The following is a 22491-nucleotide window of genomic DNA, read 5'->3' on the forward strand; positions in this document are numbered from 1 at the left end:
GCCCTTTAATGAAGTGGATTTAAAAGCAATCTGGCAGCTCTAGGTTTGAGAAGCAGAGAGAGAGAGAGAGAGAGAGGGAGGGAGAGAGAGAGAGAATAATAAGTGAAAAAAGAGATAAGTATAGCAGTTTGAGCTGGACACTTCATTATTGTGCTATAATGGAGGCAAGACATGAGCTGGCCACCAAACTCTGCCCTTATGTAGAGGTCATGCTACAGGGTACGTTATGTGTCCAGTGGCAGTTGTTAACCCTGTGCCATCCACACTGACGTCACCACCAGCACCAGCACCCTGCAGGATATTCTAATTGAATGAAAGTGATGATGCATGTTGCCCTTAAAACACCTGGAGGAATGAAAGAAGACATCGAGCGCATCTCTATGACGTACAGCCATCCATCCATTTAAAGCAAGGGATTGTATCACCACTCAAGACATCATTTGCACATCACAGCTGACACATGGCCACAACCCCCTAGGAGAGGTTTCCCAGCTCATCCTATCCTACTGTCTAAACACTGACGTCTGTTTAACTGTCCAGTTTCTACTGTCCATCACCCAAGGATGACTGGAAGGTCCATAGCCTGTTGTATTCCGAGAAGTGGCCTTCCAAGCTGCTTTGGGACACAGTTTTGGTTAAACATAAACGCTGACGATAATGAGCGAACGTGAGGAAGCGGGGGAGTTGCGCAGCGTGGTGTGGTGCGCGGGGGCTCGGCTGCTTTGCTGTTGTTTAGCATTCTGAGTGACTGGTGCCAATTAGCGTGAAGGGCTCAGGGGAAGAGGAGCCACTGATGTGAGCACAGCCCTAATCTCAGCACGCCATCGCCATCGCCCGTCTGAGAGCAGGGAAGGCGCACGTGTGTGGCATGCCACACAGGCTCTCTCTCTCTCTCTCTCTTCTCTCTCTCTCTCTCTCTCTCTCTCTCTTTCTCTTGCTCTCTCTCTCTCTCTCTCTCTCTCTCTCTCGCTCTCTCTCTCTGCCTCCTGTTCCCTGTTTTTCTATCCTCTTTCCTTTCATTCTCTCTCCCCTGGTTTCTTTCTTTCTCCCTCTTCCCCTCTCTGCCTGTTTTTTTTTCTCCCATTCTTTCTCTGTCCCTTTTTCTTCAACTTCTTTTTCACTCTTGCCTTTCTCTCTCTCTCTCTCTCTCTCTCTCTCTCTCTCTCTCTCTCTCTCTCTCTCTCTCTCTCTCTCTCTCTCTCTCTCTCTCTCTCTCTCTCTCTCTCTCTCTCTCTCTCTCTCTCCCTGAGGTTTTCACAGAGGGAAGGAGCATGGGAAATGAAATGTGAATCATAAACACGTCCAGAGACGTTGCATGCATTATCGACCACGCGAAGCTTCCTGAATGCAGCGGGCGAGTCTTGGGGATCTCTGGCCAGGGACAGTGTAATCTTTATAGCCAGTCATGTACCCTGAGCACAGCTCTCACGGCTGTCGCTCACAGAGAAAAGACAGAGCGGGAGAGAGAGAGAGAGAGAGAGAGAATGAAAGAGAAAACGGAATATGCATGAGGCTCTTGAGCCGGCAGCGTGGCTGGTATTTAAAGCTTGTGACGTATAGGCGAGGTTCCGCTCCAGTGGAGCTGGCCAAACAGGCCCAGGAGCCCAGCTGGGGGGTGGGCGGGGCTGGCTTCTCAGCTCCACCAGGCCTCATGTGATTGGCCATGAGATGCTGGTCTGTGTGGCTTTATTTGTGAATGTTTAAACTAGTGTGAAAAGATGGAGTTTGTTGTTAAACATTTGTTGTTAAACATTGATCCCTGGCAAACAAGCATAAATATACACACACAGACACACACACACTCTCTCACACACACTCTCACACACACACACACCCACACACACACACACACACACACACTCACACTCCTTTTTGATGTGTTGTCCCATATTTACATGGCTTGTCAATGATTACTTATTGTCCAGTCTGTCCAAGGAGAGAGAGAATGCTGTGTAAGTACAGTCATGTAAGCGTTTGAAGACCTTGAGTGTGTTTGCTGGTGCTTGACCTTGTGTGTTTCACTTCAGTTGCATGTGGTCTTTGTTTGTGCAACAAACACTGTGTGCATTTCTAAGCCGTTGTTTTGCATCGTTTGGTGTGTGCTGGGGACCTTTTCCATTGTGTTGTCTCTACTCCATGGCCTGTGTATTGGTTCAGTAAACTATTACAAAGCAGCCAGGTGTACAAAATGAAAAGTAAACTATCAGCCATTATAATTCTGTGTAGACCAGTGCTTACATTGCTGACAACCAGTACTGTCTGCTCTTACTGTTTTATGAATTTAACACAGTGATGTATTCATCTGAAATAATGCAACGCAACCCTCAAAATCTGATGTGAATGTTAAATTTTCTTCCAGGGAACTGTTGCAAGCCTTGTACATGTGTGACAATGACCCAGTGGCCATAGCCAGATGCTTTGTTGACAAGGTGAGTTGAGTTGAGCCTTTTAGTACACTTTGAAAATGCAAGTATATGTCATAAAAATGTGTGTGTGAGAGAGAGAGAGTGAGTGTGTGTGTCTATATGCATATATCTTATATATATTCTTCTCAGTTACTGCTCCAGACCAACTCAATTTCCTCTCCCCCTGTCATTTCAGAGTGAATATTTTGCCATCTACACCCAATACTGCACAAACTACCCCAAGTAAGTGAAAAGAGAGAGAGAGAGCGAGAGAGGGAGAGAGAGAGATATTTCTTTCCCCTCTGTGAATGTGAATGACTTTACCACTGAGCTGTCTTGTCAGGTGATGGAGAAAAGTGGGGTGGGTGGATCTCATAGCTCATGGCTTTGGGCTTGTTGGAGACAGCTGCCAATCCAACATACTGTAGACCCCTGCCCTTACATACATACACACACACACACATACACACACACACACACACACACACACACCATCCTGGGAGCGATCTCCGTTAGCTGGAGCTGACAGCTGAGTTGTGCCGTAGCCTTTATTCCTTCTTACAGCTTTGTCACTGGCATGCTAAATATTCCCCTGGGACTTCTCAGGTTTAGTCAATATCAACTTTACACAATAAAAGTCATATATTGGAACGCTGCTGCTATATCGGCTTCAGAATGGTACCGACGTTTATGAATGGAATATTCATGAAGGGAATTAAAATTCCATGGGCGTAGCACCGTTGATGGCCGTGGTAAAATGGCTCATGGAGCCCCGCGCTCGGTGCAGGCCTCCGGGTCACAAAGGATTGGCTCTCTGTAGGGAGGACTGAGGACCAGTCTGTTTAACAACACAGTGCAAGTTCAGCATGCTCAGTCTGTACCCCTGTGATCATTCTTTTCTTTTCTATTATCCTCCTTCCTTCTTCTCTCTTTCACTTCCTTCTCTCTTTCACTTACTTTCCTCCTCTCTCACTATCTCCTCCTCTCACTTGCTCCCTTTGTCTCTCTCACTCCCTTCTTCTACCCTTCATTTCTCCTCTCTCTCTCTCCCTCTCTCTCTCCCTCTCTCAGTTCTGTGGCTGCTCTGACAGAGTGCATGAGGAATAAGAACCTAGCCAAGTTCTTCCGGGAGCGGCAGGCCTCCCTCAAGCTCTCCCTGCCTTTAGGCTCCTACCTCCTCAAGCCCGTCCAGAGGATCCTCAAGTACCACCTCCTGCTCCAGGTACCTGACCAGCCGGACAGCCTGACCGCAGGCCTGGGTGCTCTGCTGTCCACCACAACCCATTTGGAAATCATTAAAAAAAAGTTTTTAAAAGTTTCTGGTAGCCTCCCATGTAATTATATATTTTTCATGAAACACAGTGTCTCTGAGCAACCCAAGGACAGAATGTAGTTTTCTTCTTGGTCAAGCAAATGTTTTGTCTGAGACTAGCTCTGTTATAGCCACTTCTATTACATCTACATTAAAGCAACATCTACTAATGTTGGATTCTACTAATCTAATTGGATTATTCTCAATAAATACATAAACATCTGTTATGTTTTAATTTGATTCCTTAAACATTAATCAATCATTAACTCTGTAAATCAAACAGTCCTAAACCTACTACCAGTCCCCAGTCCCCACACTACCATGTTTATTTTAATTCGGTCCATCTCATAATCCCTTGTTGCTATGTCTCTGTCTCTCAGGAGATCGCCAAGCACTTTGGCTGTGAGGAGGAGGGCTACGAGGTGGTGGAGGAGGCCATCGACACCATGACTGGTGTGGCCTGGTACATCAACGACATGAAGAGGAAGCACGAGCACGCCGTCAGACTGCAGGTCAGTGCCAGGCTCTCTCTTATTGGTGGACCCAATTAAATGCCACCAATCGGATGTACAGTAGTCCCTGTCGGAAGCTGTCAGGGAGAAGAGACTGAAGCCTCTGAAGGACACAGGAACACACTGATTCCATTTGACAGAGCTGCTCTCTGTCTGAAAGCCCTTGTGTCTTCTAGTTGAAGATTTCTCGTGTCTGTGAGATTTATGAAATAGTGCTGCAAATAAATGCTGGATAGGTTGGATAGATAATGCTGAAATGTTGGATATGTGGTCTCTTTTGAAAGCTCGATTTAATGCTTGTTTTTTAGTCCAGTGACTAAAATACCCAGGGGCTTACTCATAACTTGATAAAAGTCTCAAGCTTCTTTTTATAGATAGATTTATAGATAGATACATGCATACATACAAGGTAAGCAGCAACAGAAATTAACTATACATATTCTTAATACTTTATACTGTAAAGAAGTTAAAGACAAATGCTGAAAATGTTTAAGAATGAGGACATAAAAGTTATCAGTTCACTGGGCTGTGCCTTCTTTGGAACTGGGATGAGAGGCCTGATGTGTTCCACCCTCCCCAGTCGCACACCCAAGTGTTTAGCCCTTCACAAAAGCCAGCTCCACCCAAAAAAAACCTAAACAGTCAATAACTTTGCTCAACATGGAGCCCTCGGCAAAGTCAGACATGGCAGAAGCAACACAAAAAAAGCTCCATTTAAGAGTGCGTAGATTTTCTTTTTTCTCTTTTCCCCCTCTTCTTCTCTTCTGTAAGTGCTTGTAGGGAATCGATTACTAGTAAAAATCTGCTGAGTCCTCCTTACCTTGCGCCTCTCCCCATCTCAGCCTAAGCTGGAGCAGCCGGAGGAGCTATGAGAGCCTGCTGCGTCCTCTGGGCTCTCCGTATTGAACTGCAGCGCTGAATCCCTCCCGCCGCTGGGTCATCATAATGACTGATGCCGCTAGTATGAGGGGCTAAAGATTCAAAGTCTCTACTGATGGTTAGATTTGTCGTGACTGTGATGCTGTTTGGCTTGATAGACATAAGTGCTTTTGGAATGGGTTTATTTGTTTTGTTGATGTTGAAATGGTATTTAATGATTATTCACTAGAGATGTCAATAAATTGATCAGAAGTGTATTGTATGGTGTTGCTCTGTGCAGGAGATTCAGTCGCTGCTGATCAACTGGAAGGGACCGGACCTCACCACCTACGGGGAGCTTGTTCTGGAGGGAACCTTCCACGTGCATCGTGCCAAGAACACCAGAACCCTCTTCCTCTTCGACAAGATCCTCCTCATCACCAAGAAAAGGGGAGAGCACTACATCTACAAGAACCACATCTCGGTAGGGACTTCAGCCTTGTCTAAATAGTTCTGCTCTATCACACAACTTCAGTTTAGATTCAGATCAACTTTAATTGAGGCATTTGTCAACACTATGCAGATTGCAAAAAGTAATTGTTGCATTAAATTTTAGAAATTAAAAATTTGAGATTTATAGTAATATCAGAGCCTTCAAAGAGACAATCCATTATAAAAACCCAACTCTATTAAATAAATACATTCCATATGGGTATTTGGAATTATATGCATTAAACACTATGTAACTTTGAATCTGTAGTATGTCACAGCTGAAAGCCAATGTGATGTGAGTGTCTAACTGGAGCCTTGGCCTGTCCATACATTTCAGTGCTCCACGCTGATGCTGATTGAAAGTGCCAAGGACTGTCTGCGCTTCAGCGTCACCCACTACAAACACCCCAAGCAGCCGCACACAGTCCAAGTGAGTCTGACCCTGGCCCTGTGCCCGCTGCTCACGTCCCGGGTTGACACACACACACACACACACACATACACACATACACACCGCCCATGCCCTCTTGTCTAATCTGCTTTGGGCCTCGCAATTGGTCGTTAACCGTGTTTGTTTGTGTCGGCCCTTTCTCTCAGGCCAAGACGCTGGAGGAGAAGAAACTGTGGGCTCATCATATTAAGAGGCTCATTCTGGAGAACCATCAGGCGGTCATCCCACAGAAGGTGGGCAGCGCAGGCCAGAGACTTCCTGTTGCTCCATCCAGCCTGGGTTTACGGCTGATGTGTTTCACAGAATTTACTTTTATTTATTTGCTCTGTGTTTCTTTGTTTGCTTTGTTGTTTGTGTAGGCGAGAGAGGCCATTCTGGATATGGACTCTATTTGTAAGTACTAGACATTTTCACATTTATTATGATGCAGTACCATTAGAAGATGATGGCATGGCCTGTAAATGTTATCAATCTTTGTTATGAAACATTATTTCTACAATGCAAAAGATGTGTTTACACAACATAAAATCATATTCATCATAATACAACAACTATTTAAAAGTACTAATGATAACACAAAACGCACAGCAACATCATCTGTATGCTGAGACAGCAGAATGCACAGCTCTTCCAGGAACATCGAGCCTCAGTTCCTATAAATGAGTCCAGGTGACCAGTGGGGTTTCCACTGCTGCCCGTCTGGCTCAGGAGCATTTTAAATGAAAGCCATGACTCACCTCTCGCACTGCTGAGAAGGTATCTGCTCCATTAAGAGTGTCCATGGAGAAAGCTGAAGCCTGGAAGTAGAGGAGAAGAGTTTCTCACAACAGCTGAGAAATAGGCTGGCCTGAGTCCTGACCAGTGATTTCTCATTGGTCTGGAGAGTACTTTGCATCTTGGGTGTTTTTTTTGTGCTAAGACAGGAGGTTGACAGGATGACTTTTTTGCAGGCTCTTTACCGGTGTTAACTGTAAATGGTGTTTTTTTTTGGTCTAAGAATACTCTGTGTAATTAGCCTAGAAATCTAGACACACCTTAGCGGCAGCAAATGTAATTTGCAGCCAGGGTAGTCTAGCAACTCTCCGTTGGCTTACGAGCCGGAAAAATTAAACTTTAATGAGGCCAATCACATCGTGTATAGAGTCGGTGGGCGGGCTTAACATAAGAATGGCAGAGCTGCGACGGTTCTGGCGAACAGCGCGACACGAGTTAAGCTTTTTTTTAAGTTGGCAAAAGTTTGATCAACTAGCCAACTAGCTCCGCTGGGGGGAAAATGCATGGGACTCATCAGTTGTATCCTATTGCGTGCAGAGGGGATTTGAAAGACAATCATTCAGCCCACTCCTCGGATTGAGCACTGCGAATGGTGAGTTCCCAGACCCTACATCTTGCTGTGGGTCTGGCTCATCAGGCTACTGTGTAATGGGAAAAGGAAATTAGGTTGACCTGACTCAGCGAGCCCAAAAAGTGCCAGTACAAAATCCCCACCAGACATCCCCTGTGTAGCTGTGCTTAAGGGAATGCTTGAGCTACTGCTGTCTCCTTCATGCCCTCTACCCTTACCCATGCCTTATGCCCCCACCCCACCCCACCCAGATCCTGTGAGGTATCGTTATAGCCCCGAGCGCCTGAAGAAGCCTCTCTCCTCTCAGGGCGAAGACTTCACCGGATTTGGTCGCCAAGAACGGAGGAGATCAGGTCAGTCTCTCTCTCTCTTTCTCTTTCTCTCTCTTTTCTCTCATTTTCCCTCTCTTACTGTCTTTCTCTCTGTAATTCTTTCTGTCACCACCTCACCTCTCTTTCCTCTCACCTTCTATCACCCCCTCACTCACCTTTTCTTCTTCTGCACATCTTTTTCTCTCTATTCTCTTCCCTTTCTCTCAGCCCTTCTCCCACCTTGCCAACACGTTCCCTGTTTTAACACCTCCATCCCTCTCTGCTTCTCTCCTCCTCTCCTACTCCTCCTTCTCCTCTTCTCACCTCATTAATCTCCTCTCTATTCCTCCTCCTCTCTTCCTCCTCACAGTCACACATGACAAAATCCACAGTTCCAAAAAACAGGACTTTAAATAATAATAAAAAAGACTCTTCTGTTTTCCTCAGACGTTAAAGGTCACCTTGCTGACTGATCAGCAGAAGAGAGAGAAATGATGATAATGAGATTCTACTTTAATGACTCAGACAGACCTGTTAGAGCTCATCTCATCTACTCACTGTTGCGTCTGAGAATACTTCATCAAATCATTTGACTCTTTTGTCTTTTTTAACCTCAGAGCCAGCCAAGCAGATCAAGAAGTCCACCAAAGGTACAGCAACACTGTTTGTCTCTCTTCATTTCTTCCTGTTCTTGTCTTTTCTTGTTTTTTTAGTCATGTTTTCTACAGAATTCCATAAAACACAACATATACTTTACCACAAACTGAAAGATGCAAACCAAGATTCGGTGAAGGTTTCAATGTTTCGCTGATATTTGAGTTCATCAGCCGATCAAATTGCACTCCTCCTTTCAGTGTGCAATAAGCATCATGGCTCGAGCCACTATGTGTTTGTCCTGCTTGAAGAGCAAGAGGTGAAATGATAAATGGTAGGTGTGTAGAAAGTGGGCAAACAAAGGCTGAAATTGTGGCTATTGTCAGTTGTCGCCTGCCATTTTGTTTACAGTTGTTTACAGTTCAATCTCACATCTCACTTCATAGTGTGCCCCGCAGTACTGTGTATGAGCACCTGAGCACCCGGACCATGAGGAGCTATTTATGGGGGTTTCGACAAACAGTTCAGGATTAAATCTGGTATCATAACACTGGCATTTAAGTCAGATCTAACCACATGGACGCACGAAAGAAACGTCACCAACACGCCCTCTCACTAGGTGTGATTTTAACCGCATGTTCTACTTCTCGTTCAGACACAGCACATTTACATAATGTCCGGAGGAAATACTGGGGGGGGAGTAGTATAAACACCGGGTGAATTCGGACTTCCATATGACCGGATATGTCGTTCAGATATACGGCCCCACCGTTTAACATCGGCAGAACCTCCGGTCTTACACGTATGTCTGAAAGCGCTTATAATAGGCTGCACCTCTAACTGGATATGTGGCACTCTGTATTTATGATGAACCTGTACTAGATTATTATGGTCTGTAGATCCAATACATTCCATTTTTGTCCCTAATTTGACCTGGAGCAACACCACTGCCATTGCCCAGATAGAGATAGCGAAGACAGACAATACACAGGGGGGGAAATCTCCTGGTCAGAAAGGTGGACTTCTTGCCCACTTCATTTGGTGTGTTTTTTATGACTTCAAAGGCTTCAGGGGAAACTGGACAGCCCCCATACGCCAGCCCTCTGTGGCCAGATCAAAGGCCGGGCCCCCACCCCACTCCTCTGCGCTCTTAATGATGTTAATTACCCAGGCCGGGTCCCACAGCCTTTGTGGAGCCTGCTGCTCCTTTCCGTGGTCAAATCCGTTTTTTGGCATCCGATGGCTGCCTCCTATTATACCATCTAATTTAGTGGTAATGAAAGGCAAGGCTAAGCAGTTGTACATCATCCATTCTGTTCTCTTGTATCCGCCTCCACCCCCTCTTCTCTCTCTCTCTCTCTCTCTCTCTCATACACACAAACACACACACACACATCTCTACACTCAATCTATTTGCCTTTCTCTCTCTCTTCCTCTCTTTCAATACCTCTTTTTCTAATTCAGTCTCTCATCCTTCCTTTATCTATCCATCTCTCTCTCTCTCTCTCTCTCTCTCTCTCTCTCTCTCTCTCTCTCTACCTCTCTCTCTACTTGACCCACTAGATAGTGAACAAAGAACTAAGAATATTAAACTAATGTCATTTTCATCTCATTGTGTGTATTCTGTTACAAAAGGATGAAACAGATATGTCAGAGTAAATTAGTGGGAGCTGTCCTGCTTTTTCCTGTTTATGAATGATTTAATTACTCTGCCAAAGAGAAGCCATAATCTACCTTCAGCGGATGAGCAGAGTATCATTATTATCCATTTAAACAGACCATTGGGGAGATATAGTTGGAGACACCCATAAAAGACACACAGACACAACATAATAACAGACTGTTAGCATAATTGTTAGCATAATTACATACTCCTGTCTGAGCCAAGTATTCAGAGGCGCTCCAAGCATGACATTGAAAGTGTTTGTATGCGTCGCACGCCAGCAAACTGTTGTTGTGTATTGAATCTCAGATACGTCCTAAAAATGCCCTATTCAGAAGTCGTATTTGAGTATGCTGTGTTGTGCTGTGCTGTCCTGTCCTGTGCTGTGCTGTGTGAATAACCTTGGCTACTCTGATTTTTTTCCTCACCCATCTCTCCTCTCCCCGATGCTGCTATCTGACTCCACCATGCAGCTGTTCTTAAGGTAAGCTTGTCAAGGTCACTCTTCTCTCTCTGTTTCTCTCTCCCTTTCTCTCCCTATCCCTCTCCTTCTCACTGTATCTCTCTTTCTCTCTCTCTCACTATCTCTCTCCCTTTCTCTCTTTCTCTGACTCTCTCTCTATCCATCTCCTTCTCTCTCTCTCTCTGTCTCTGAAACTCTTCCCCAAGGGAAATATGTACTTTGAGTCCCTCTCTGTTCACTCAGTGCATCTCATCAGGCGTGAAAAAAGAACAAATTTTTTTCTTTTTTTTCTTTTTTCCTCCCTTTTTGCTCTCTAAATGCGCTCCTACCGAGTAATCCTCTCACAGGTTTGACTCAGCAAAAGTTTTCCTCATTTCTTTGTGAATGTGTGTGTGTGTGTGTGTGTGTGTGTGTGTGTGTGTGTGTGTGTGTGTGTGTGTGTGTGTGTGTGTGTGTGTGTGTGTGTGTGTGTGTGTGTGTGTGTGTGTGTGTGTGTGCGCATGCATGTGTGTGTGGGTGTGGTTGGGGGGGGGGTCGTGTGCATGCATGTGTGTGTGTGTGTGTGTGTGCTCTCTTTTTATAGTGTGAGGGCAAATCTATTTCTGTTGCTAAGTGAGTTTCACAGGCCTGGCTGCTGGGCTTATGCAGGAGCCTAAAAGGAATATTCCGGAAAAAATAATCAAATTCACGCTGATTCTCCACTCACCTCAAACTCCACCAAGCCCCTCAATGCATGTCTGGTGTCCTAATTTAAGTTTCATTCAATTCTTGTCATGGTTTTTAGTTTGGTGGAGCAAGTGGAAAATTAGTGTCTATGAGATTCTTTTAGCTTCCTGTAAGAATATTCCTCTAATTTATAAGTACATTTACTCATGCAAGCTTGAATGGACTGCTTGCATTTTGTTCATCCATAGCCATCATCTTCTGTGTTGGATGATGCATATCCTCTCAAATCCTCATGCATTTGCTCTGTAAAAAATGGCTCAGCTGAAATACAACTCTGCATCGCCTGTTAACAGCTCCGTCACCCTTTAACATGTTTGACTTCACGCCACAGCACGCAGAGAGTGAGGGCACCCTGCTGGTGGACAGTGCAAGCGACAGGTGCTCACTGCAGCCAGCTACCAGCCTCAGCTCCCTGGCCTCCAGTCTAAGCGAGTCCCAGGCTCCGCCGAGGCCTTGTCTAGAAGACGGGCGCGAGGAGCTGGACTTGGGCAGAGAGTCCGAGGAGAAGCTTAGGGCCGAGGAGGAAAGGTCGGAGGACTCGCTGACACAGAATGTTCCAGAGGTGGAGGTGGAGCTGCGGGAGACACCGAAGATTGAGGAGAAGGAGAAGAAGGAGGAGGAGGAGAGAGGGAGCGAGGAGAAGGAGGAGGAGATTCTGATGGTGGACGACCAGGTAGCCGACTTTGCCAGCTCAATGCTGGCCGCCATCTCCTGCTGGCACTATAGGGCCCGGGCTTTGCTTTTCACTCGGTTCACAACGGTGAGGCTCTCAGCCACCCACTTCCACCTTCTTTGTGCCCCCCCACCCCCCATCACCACTTTACCCAACACCCTGGACCCCAACCACATCACCCGCATTTCTGCCATCCCATAATACTCACCTGTTTTGCTGACCAATCATATTCATCCCTCCGCATCACCTGATTGTCGGTCACTAACGGTACTACAGTCTGCGCATGTGGAAAGACTCGGTGCACTCACACTCTCACTGCAGAGTTGCATGATAAACGTATAAGCCAATGATAAAGCGCATGAGGAATGTACTGATTGATTGATTGCATGCATGTTCCCATGGTCAAGGGTGATGGCATGCTCGCCCTTGATTGCCTGGCAACTAAACCTGATCACTGGTGCCTGGCCTGTATGACTGCAACTCTCCTTCCTCATTTTCCCCCTTTGTCTTCAGTGCTTGGCTGGGTAAATGTACAGAACGTGTATTATACATTCGCTGGCTGTGTCATGAGGCTTCTGTCAAAAGAGTTGTGTTTTCTGTGTGGTGTGTGGTTTTGATGAGTTTGTCACATGGTCTTTCCAAGTCTTTAATGATAGGGTTGAGGTTAATGTGGTTGACAAGCTTCAGCTTAAGTCATAAGATTATTGCTAAATAGCTCTTCACAGAGTGAGGCTTTCAGGATGTCCAAATTACCTTATGTTGGGTTGCCTACCACCGCCTCCTTTTAGGCACAGCAGAACAATTCACAGCTAATCAACCCACCAATTCAGCAGTAATTTGATTAAATATATTCCCTGCAAATTTGTAGACACAATGCTTTATTCAGCTAATGGATTTGCACTTCAAGAAGTGAAAACAGAGGGGATAGGCTCTGGCTTCAAAAGGAAATTTGGCTGCCAGATTTTACAGGCTATTGTAATACAGAGTGCCCTGTCATTGTAAAATCAAATTCACCCCCAAAGGTTCCCCTTTTATTTTTAATTATACTGAGATTTCAAAAGGTCACTCATTCTAATCGAAATTAACAATGGGCTAGCCTTGCCTTATTTTATACACAACGATTGCCAGCACTTTTACAAGTTCTCCTTTTACCTTTTGTTCCATCAAAGCCCCTTTACAGAGCCATTCATCATGGTGCAAAAGCAAGGTAGCTAGACAGAGATAAAACATCTGAATGGGAAGCTGGGACAGATATGGATTGTTTGAGTGTGTTAGTGTCCCTCCGTGTGCTGCCGTGTCTCTGTCTCTTTATGCATTGTGCTGTGGCTTGCAGGATGGGGAGGGCTGCACTGCTGTGGAGGAAGACCAGCCGGTCCCGGGAGAAGGGACCCAGACTGTCCCCGAGGAAGAGGCCTCTGAGCCAGCCGTGGATGAGACGCTCAATGACCAGGTAGGGACGAGAGACGGAGGGGACGATTCTGCTGGCGGCTAGATAACAGTGTAGTTGTGATGGTCAAATGGGTTTAGTGTGTCTCAGAGAGCTGTGTGTTCTTGTGGTTTTTCAGAATCCAGCAAGGTGTCACTCTGACATTCAGTCTGTATGGACATTTCAGTCTGTATGATCACCGAGCTATAAGTTGTCTCACACCACGAGATTTGAGTATCATGAAGAAAACATGTGAAGGCTTTTGTTTGTTTGTGTGTGTGTGTGTGTGTGTGTGTGTGTGTGTGTGTGTGTGTGTGTGTGTGCGCATGTAGAGTACGTCTTGTTTTTCACCTGGTCCGTGTCTCATTTTCAGTCTGCCCTACAGAAGCACAGGGACTCCACCTCTGTCCTCTCTCTGTCCTCTCTCTCTGTCCACTCTCTGTCCTCTCTCTCTCTCTGTCCTCTCTCTCTCTGTCCTCTCTCTCTCTCTCTCTCTGTCCTCTTTCTCTGTCCTCTCTCTCTCTGTCCTCTCTCTCTCTGTCCTCTCTCTCTCTCTCTCTCTCTGTGTGCGCTGAGCTTTCCCCAGCTCTACCTCACAGTGGAGGAATTAAACCATGAATGGCATTTAACAGAAAGGACAGAGCTCTTCTTCCACACATCAGCAATGGCCTTCAGACTTAATCCTGCACCACACATTCCACGTTCCTCCTCCTTTCCCACCTCCCCACTCCGGATTGCACAGTTCAGTGTGTTTCCTAATCAGCTCAACTCACCTAATATTGCTAATCACAAGCACTATGAATATAAATGACTCTGTGAATTACAGTGAGTTTGACGTTGATGTGCTGGAGTGGAAAAACACGACATGCAGGGATCTAGCAGGACACAGAGACACTAGTAGTGGACACTAAAACAGGCATTTTATAGAATCTAAAATCTGAATCCCTTAGAGGAAACAAGGTGATAATGGCAAATAAAAAAGCCTGTTAACAGGAAGACCGCCTCAGCAGAACCCAGCTCACCTTGATCTGGTGTGATCCTGCAAGAGCAGAACCCAGCCTACACCAGGGTTTGGACCTAGTGTACCTCTACCTGTCTTCTCCAGTATGCTCTCTCTCTCTCTATCTCTCTATATCTCTATATCTCTCCCCCTCCCTTTCTCCCTCCCTCCGCTCTGTGCAGTCACATGAGAAGAGGGGCTGTTTTTCACAACAGGAAGGGAAGAGTCTGTCACAAGTAATTCCTCTGCCTCATTTTTCTGCTAATCATCATCTGCACAGCTCAGCATGTGGCCACAAAATAAATGCATGTGTCAGTGCCATTCCCTCTCCGCTTGGCTAGGGACGGATGCTTTCTTAGTGTGTGTGTGTGTGTGTGTGTGTGTGTGTGTGTGTGTGTGTGTGTGTGTGTGTGTGTGAGAGAGAGAGAGAGAGAGAGAGAGAGAGAGAGAGAGAGAGAGAGAGAGAGAGAGAGAGAGAGAGAGAGAGAGAGAGAGAGAGAGAGAGAGAGAGAGAGAGAGAGAGAGAGAGAGAGAGAGAGAGTGTGTGTGTGTGTGTGTGTGTGTGTGTGTGTGTGTGTGTGTGTGTGTGTGTGTGTGTGTGTGTGTGTGTGTGTGTGTGTGTGTGTGTGTGTGTGTGTGTGTGTGTGTGTGTGTGTGTGTGTGTGTGTGTGTGTGTGTGTGTGTGTGTGTGTGTGTGTGTGTGTGTGTGTGTGTGCACATGAGAGACAGTGAGCGTGAGGCAGAGAGAGCGAGCGAGCCGTAGAGAGAGAAGAGATTCAGAGGACTAAACGAGATGTGTTGGGTGTCTGTGGCACTCACAATGGGACGTCCCCAAACAGGCGTGATGTCGACGTCGTCTCCGTGTCCTCTCCTCTTGTCTTATCTCCTGCCACCAGTCCCTTGGCCAGTCCCCCTAAGAAGGCACGGCAGTGCCAAGCGCAGATGGCTGCATCCACTAAATCAGGCTCTATGAAAAGCCTGGGGGGTCTAATCACTCAGATGGAGAGAGAGAGAAAGAGGAAGAGAGAGAGAGAGACTTTGGGGATTGGAGGGCAAGGCTTAGTGAACAAACAGATGAGTTGTTGCGCTCGTGAACTGCATACTTTGAAGACTGTGTGTGTGTTTGTCTGTGATGATGTGATTGTTTAGCCTGATGTGACCTCCACACTCCAGTACAGTGGACACACACACACACACACACAGCACAGACAGTCATTCAAACACCAACGTTGACATCAAAAATCAAATTAAAGGGATGACATGGATCCCTAGAACTACTTAGTAGAACTAATATCATAAATATGGATTTGGTTTTATCATAATTTCCTTGTGGCATCACGCTGATGAGCTTATGACCATGTCCTTAAGTGACACACTCTCCTCCCTTCATCCCCCACAGATCTCAGCAGAGGAGGGGTCTCCTCAGGACAGCATTGACCAGCATGAGAGCCCCGTGGAGAACCGGAAGAACATTCCCCGCATCCACATAGAGGAATGCCCCGAACTACCACCCGGCTATGGACGTCAGGGTGAAGTGGAGGAGTGTTTGAGGGATGAGTCGGTTGTTGATGAAGACGGGTTGGATACGAGCACCATGGGCCAGGAAGAGAAGAGTAGCTTCAACAGCGGGATATTCTCCGAGGCTGAGGAAGAGGAGGAGGCAGTCGCCATGGAGACAGAAGCCTCCAGCAGCAGCATCCTCCCTCCATCGGTACTGGACCAGGCGAGCGTGATCATCGAACGCTTCGCTGGCAGCCTCTCGCGGAGGAACAGCCTGGTGATGGCTGGTGACCTTCCACTCACCGCGTCCCAACAGTCAGGGGTCCTGACCGGCTGCCCCCCACCCCTGGCCACCTCCCTCCAGAAGCCTGCGGCCTCTGATCCGCCGACCCCGGCTCTGACAGTGGAGCAGGACCGGACACCCCAGCGGCGTCAGGACTCGACACTGTCCAAGAGGGACCAGCTGCTGATCCACAAGATCCGGCACTACTACGAGCGCGCCGAGCACCAGGACGTGGGCTTCTGCATCAAGCGGCGCGAGAGCCTCTCCTACATCCCCGCAGGACTGGTCCGCCACCTCAGCCGCCAGATCGACGGCAGCCCCACGGACGAGGCCACCACTGCCGCCGCGGCAGCGGCGAACAGGAAGGGAAGCCCCAGCGTGCGTCCAACTTCCTGGTCCGTATTCAGTCTCCCCGGTTTGGACAAGAGGGACGAGGCGCCGAAGTCTTCGGCCAGCGCTAGAGCTGCAGCGTGCTTGGCTACTGAGGACAGAGGCTCCAAACGGAGAGCGGTCAGCGTCAGTGATGAAGACTTCCACTCGCCCTCTCACATCATCCCAATGTGGCAGGATATGGAGGCAGAGGTGAATGGAGTGCGGGAGGATCGACAGGCCAATACAGAGACAGAGGATGACCAGACTGGACACGACATCCCAATGCTTCACCACGAGAGCTTCCCCAGTCGGGAATGCAGGCGTGCTGAGGGCGGCGAGTCTTTGCGGATTCAGGAGGAATCTGACGTCAGCACGGTGGTGACTGACGCGTCCTCTGTCCCCTCCCCTCCTGTGTTTCTGTCCCCCACCAAAGAGGAGGCACCAGTGCTGGACCCCGAGACCAGGGGCTCAGACAGGCACCTCCAGACAGGCCGGCCACCGCGGGCGCCCCTGCCCAGAATCATCACCCTGCGCTCGGGCGCCGAGGAGGAGCAGATCCTGCAGGACGTGGAGAAGGTGAAGAACAAGGTGTTCCAGCTGGCCCGCCAGTACAGCCAGCGCATCAAGAACAACCGGCCCGTGCTCAGAGCCAGGGCCAGGGAGACGGACAGCTACCTGACCCCCAAGAACCTGGCCTCTGTCCAGGAGGAGAGGAGTCCAGTGAGAGAGAAGGGTAGGTGAATTAGTGACCCAGTTTTTAATTAATCAAAAGCTAAACAAATTTTATTATCTATTTGGCCCAATAAAAAAAAAAAAAAAAAAAGCCTTATTCATGGGTTTCATCAGGTCCCTTTCCACAGGTGTATTAATCAAGCACCATGCAGTCTGCATTGATAATCAATGTGCTTGATTTTATACACCTGTGGAAAGGGACCTGATGAAATCCATGAATATGCAAATCATGCACCTGTCAATCATCTATGCTACCTTTACTTTTACCAGGGCTCTTGACATTTACAAATGTTATTTTTCAAGAGCAACCTGACAATGACAGCAGGTTTAGGGCACAAACTGCATGACGGAGCATGAAATGACAATAAGAGAAACAGTCGGTGAAGTACATTGAATACATAATCAAATATTAAGGCGAAAAAAAGAGCTGGCCAGTAAAAATTCACAATGAAATATTTCTCCCTCAAGTTTGTTTATGCTCTCTCTTTGTCTTTGTCTTTCTTTTTCACGCCTGTATGCTTTTTACATAGGCCCATCTCTCTCTCTCTCTCTCTCTCTCTCTCTCTCTCTCTCTCTCTCTCTCTCTCTCTCTCTCTCTCTGACACACTTTGTAGTACATCAGTATTGTGATGTGTTATTTTGTGTTCCAGGCTCGGCCGGCCTCTTCCTCTCTCTCAGCTCCTACGACCAGGTGACCATTCAGGAGCTGAAGCTGCGGAGCCCGTCTCCCGGCGCCACCACCACCAGCTCAGCGGGCAGCTCCCGTGTCCAGTCCCCCAGTCCTGGCACCAGCACCAGCACTGGGCCGCCCCTGAGCCCCAGTGCCGTGGAGCCCTTCCCCTGGCCCGACGTCAGGGAGCTGCGCTCCAAATACGCCCCCGGCCGGACCGGTGGCGCCATCGGCATCAGTCGCAGCCACTCAACCCCGGACAAGATGATGATGATGATGATGATGATGGCGGAGGAGGGGGAGGGGGAGAGGTCTCGGACGTCACTGAGTCGCTCCAGCTCCAACTCCAGCAGCTGCTTCTCCCCGGAGCCAAGAGGCTCCCTGCCGGACATCAGCTCTGCCGTTGCCACCTCTGCCAGCGATGTCCGCTACTGCAGCCTGGGCAGCGATGTCCAGCTCGGCGTGGGCACTGCTGAGGAGAAGGAGAAGAATGGAGGGGCTTGTGCCCCCAGGCTGTTCCGGGTGAACTCACTGGATCACGTCATGGGTACACTGCATACCAACCAGCAACAGCCACAGCAGCCGCATCAGCAGCACAGCCTGACCAGGTCACACAAGGACACCCACAGATGTGCAGGAGAGGGCAGGCTGACACAAGACAATCGGGTGGTCGCCGCGGAAACGGTCAGCATGCCCTTGACAGGACACCGGGGGGGAAAGAGTACCGAGACGAAAGAGGAGCATGACCAAAATATCCTGAACGGGGGCTCTGAAGACAGTAGGTCAGCCCTGGAGCTGGAGGCCTGGAGAAGCCTGCGCCGGAGAGACTGGAGGACTTACGAGAGACTGCAGAGCGCTCACCGGTACTCCACTGGCTCACTCAGGAGACTAGACAGCAGCCAACACAGCCTGGTCAAGAACCTACGGGAGAAATTCCAAAGCTTGAGCTCATATACATAAAACTACACTTTAGACATATGGGGTTTGTATATACTGTATGTTCAACTGTCTGATCACTGGCTTCGGCATGCTCAAGGTGAGAGTATCTAAGCACCTGATGGGAAATGGGAATCGGTACTATGTGTCAATAAGACTTGAGTCTGTTAAACAGATTGGCCAGTAACTAAACTGTTCATTGCCAGATTGGCAGCTAACTCTGGCGTGGTTTGGCCACATCAGGGTCAGATCTGCATTAGACCAGGACTAAATTGTCATGGGATTAGGACCAGATTTGCACTAAATCAGGGCCAGATCTATACCGCACCAGAACCAGATCCAAACCGGATCAGTAGGACCGGTTCTGCACCAGATCTAGGCCAGATCAGTGCCACTTTAGTTCCGGAGTTGGCTGCCATGTCACGTATGTCATTGCTTGTGGTAACTTCATATACATTACTATGTGTCATTTCTTATCTTCTTATTTCTGGACACATCCTGCAGTATCTGGGAATCTGTTAAGGGATACGTAGCAATTATGAGTTCTATTTAACTTTTTTAAAGAATAAGTCTTACAGAAACAGTTGTACATTTGTTTATACCTGTACTCTCTTTACTTTTTATTCACAAATGTGGATATTTAAAATGTATATACGCTTAAATAATGAGGAAAAAAATATACCGTATATACAGTTTTCACTCATCGGTCAGAGAAAATGCATCCTTTGTTGGAAGAGATTGTTTTGTATTCAGCTTTAACACGTCTGTACGTTGTAATGTAATATGGGTTTGGGTCACATAGCAACACCTTGCTGATTGGATGTCAGATCTCCTTGTTGAACAGCTCTCTAAGGCCCAGTAGGCTCTCCAGTGCTGTGTGTAGATGTGGAGGTGCACTGAGACATGACCAGATTTTGGCAATGGCTGACACATTCCCCAGGTGTTGATGGCCTCCTGTGACTTACGAGATGGCAAAAATAATTGCCAACACTTTGTTTGACACAAATCTTAAGGCGTTGGTTAAATGACTCACCTATGAAGAGATGGAGATGGAGAGGTGTCATGTCATATCTGTTGAAGTAAGACTCTTTAAACAGACGCCTCTTTTCATCAAGACAGATTTCATAACATGGCTGCTTGTATAGTGTGCTACTTTACACGTGTAATGACAAAGGGACTTCTGGGTACTTTGGCATAATGGATCATGGTATGGTCCTTTTCTTAGGCACAACCACAGGGACAATCAGGGAGGGACAATAGGTGACCACTTTTTATTTAAGTTATGTTTATTCACCCATATTGATGAAACCCATGTTCATGACTTGTTTCAGCCAGTTCTGGTGTTTTAAATCCCCATCCCTAGCACTACAAGTCCACTTCAGTCCACAGTGGTTTGTTTGTCTGTTGTGTTTTGCCTTGTGCTACAGTTACTGTATGCCTGCACGCACCTGCTATGACAGTAATTCCACCGTGGTTCTTATGAGGGTCAGCTCAAAAGTTGCCAGGATATCATCTCAAACGGCAAGCACAGTGAACGTGAGCAAGCTGTGTATTGAATGGTTTTTTGCCATGCTGCATCAGCATGCGTCTTGTTTAGGCTCTCGCAGCTGCTGCACATTCTGTCGGCTCGCCGATCTGCTCACACACCCAGAGCTGGTCAGCACTGTCCAGATGATGTAAGAAGTGAATCAGATGGTAATTTAACATGCACCGTCTTCCCTAGTCATGCACGAAACAAGTCCAACCCTGAAACACATTCTCCTCAGCAAGCTGTAATATCAACTGTCAACACTATCATCATTATCCTCAAAGCTACTATCTGTGTAGTATTTTAAAGATGTCACCTGTGGTGTTGTTCCTCTCTATTAAATAAATGTGGTTGATCAAATAAAGGCACTGTGTAACCCAGTATGTTCAGCCTCTTTTTGCTCTGTATGATCTGTGAAAACATTAGTAACATGGTTGAATGGCGAGTGGCACGGCGGGAAGATTCCTCCCATTCATCCATACATGCAATACAAACTTACACAATCTTTTCAAATCACAGCCATATTATGACCGGGGGCGGCTCGTATCTCTGTCCAGATGACTGCAGTGATGGCATGCAGTGGGAGAGGAGATTGTTTTCTTTTCCCTGAGATCACGTGGAAGCTCTCAGACGGTGGCCTCTGGCAAGGCGGGCACTGCCCTCCTTCATCCGGTGGGCATGAGAACAGGATTAGGCTGATGGGTCTCAGCACGCGGACGCTGGAGTTAATGCCCGGGTTGCTTTTTCAAAGGGTGGTCTGTCAGTATCACATTCCATCAGAGTCACTCATCCTTTAGCCTGCACATGAGGCTACCCTCACATGCAGGCAGGCCAGTGCAGTCTTGTTTTAGTCTGTCATAACCATGCCACTAAAATCCTGACAAACTGCTGTTTAGAAAAGTGGCCAATGCAACTTCCAATGGAGCCCACGGCAAGACACGGAGCCAAGAGAATATGTCAGAGAGCCTCATGAGAACATGCACAGCAACTGATTCATGGCAGGGTCCCATTTTGTTACCTGCGAGTTTGGCACCTACAGTATGCATTGGTTACACTGAGGCTGTGCGTCCTAGTGTTTGTAGGGGAGACCGGGGTTGGTTGTCACAATTTTTACTCATGCATGAATTGCTCATCTTAAAAAACTCTTTTAGCAGTAATTCCTACATAAAAAGGAAAGCTTGGGGTCTTGGCTTTAAATGTGTAAAATTTTATTTTTTAGAATGTATTGTAACAGGGAGCAATTAACCATCAAAGACACTCTGACACAATGTGACAATCAACCCCATCACGGGGTTGGTTGTCACAGGGTATGGGGTTGGTTGTCCCTATAGAGTTTCAATGGGATTTCAGTGATAAAATGGGATCTTAAAAAAATGATGTGTAACTTTTTAGTTTTTTAAGCTAGAAACTGCAAATAAGTTTTAATATGAATACCACCCCTATGATAGTTGTCATCAATGCTCCTTATGTTTAAACAATGGGATTAAAGGAGGTGATCAGTTACCTGAATTGTCTACTGTGTTGAGAAATAAAATGAAATCATTTTCAGTGCTAAAACCTCTTTATTATCATGTAAGTTGCAAACAAAGTTGTAAACACAGTGACAACAAACACATGTGACAACCAACCCCACAAGCTATGTGACAACCATCCCCAACTGACCTCTTGACAAAGATGTTAACCTAGCTGCCAAATGGCTTTAACTTGATAGCTAAAATATGACTCAAAATAAAGCTACTACCTTTGGCTTTTTAATGAGTGTTTTGTTTTTGAACTACTAATATCCTACAAGCTCTCAATACAAAAACAACACCAACATGAAAATTTACTCTGACCCATGAAATGTAAAAATTGTCTCCTCACCTCAATGCTGTGTGTCTACTCAGCAAAATTCCTAGTGCAAATGAGTGAGCTATCAAAGGGTAACAGTTTGATATCAAAATTTTACCACAGCATCACCTAGTGTGCCTGGAATAAGCAATGTGACAACCAGCCCCGGTCTCCCCTAGCCTACTATATTGCAATTTCTTTTTATACTACATTATTGGGTAGAACTACAAGTGAGTGCGCCCATTATCCCAGTCCACTACCTGTCATATTCAGTTTGTAGTTATTACTCATGGATGCATTGTGAAATGATATCTAAAGAAGCTGAAGTAATTTGACATCGTGTTTATTACACTTCGAATATAATTAAAGACAATATGAATGGCAGCTAAGTTGACGAAATAGCACATTG

General features: G+C 46.8%; 1 protein-coding gene across 1 annotated transcript in view; it reads left to right on the forward strand.

The window, feature by feature from the left end:
- Positions 1–20757, forward strand: part of LOC143139129 (pleckstrin homology domain-containing family G member 3-like) — a 54709-nt gene extending 33952 nt beyond the window's left edge. Inside the window, exons 5-19 of the mRNA XM_076299718.1 lie at positions 2360–2429; positions 2602–2648; positions 3477–3627; positions 4098–4229; positions 5389–5571; positions 5917–6009; positions 6177–6263; positions 6390–6423; positions 7627–7728; positions 8304–8336; positions 10417–10427; positions 11464–11805; positions 13139–13255; positions 15631–17119; positions 17769–20757. Coding sequence (XP_076155833.1) covers positions 2360–2429; positions 2602–2648; positions 3477–3627; positions 4098–4229; positions 5389–5571; positions 5917–6009; positions 6177–6263; positions 6390–6423; positions 7627–7728; positions 8304–8336; positions 10417–10427; positions 11464–11805; positions 13139–13255; positions 15631–17119; positions 17769–18748 — 3871 coding nt within the window. The 3' untranslated portion in view covers positions 18749–20757. The remainder of the gene's footprint in view (positions 1–2359; positions 2430–2601; positions 2649–3476; positions 3628–4097; positions 4230–5388; positions 5572–5916; positions 6010–6176; positions 6264–6389; positions 6424–7626; positions 7729–8303; positions 8337–10416; positions 10428–11463; positions 11806–13138; positions 13256–15630; positions 17120–17768) is intronic.
- Positions 20758–22491: the final 1734 nt, after the last annotated feature.

Source organism: Alosa pseudoharengus, unplaced genomic scaffold, assembly GCF_046254945.1.
Source record: "Alosa pseudoharengus isolate Yale_2024_CS ecotype anadromous, Long Island Sound unplaced genomic scaffold, YU_APseudo_1.1 YU_APseudo_1.1_scf_22, whole genome shotgun sequence".
In the NCBI taxonomy this organism is placed as follows: domain Eukaryota; kingdom Metazoa; phylum Chordata; class Actinopteri; order Clupeiformes; family Clupeidae; genus Alosa; species Alosa pseudoharengus.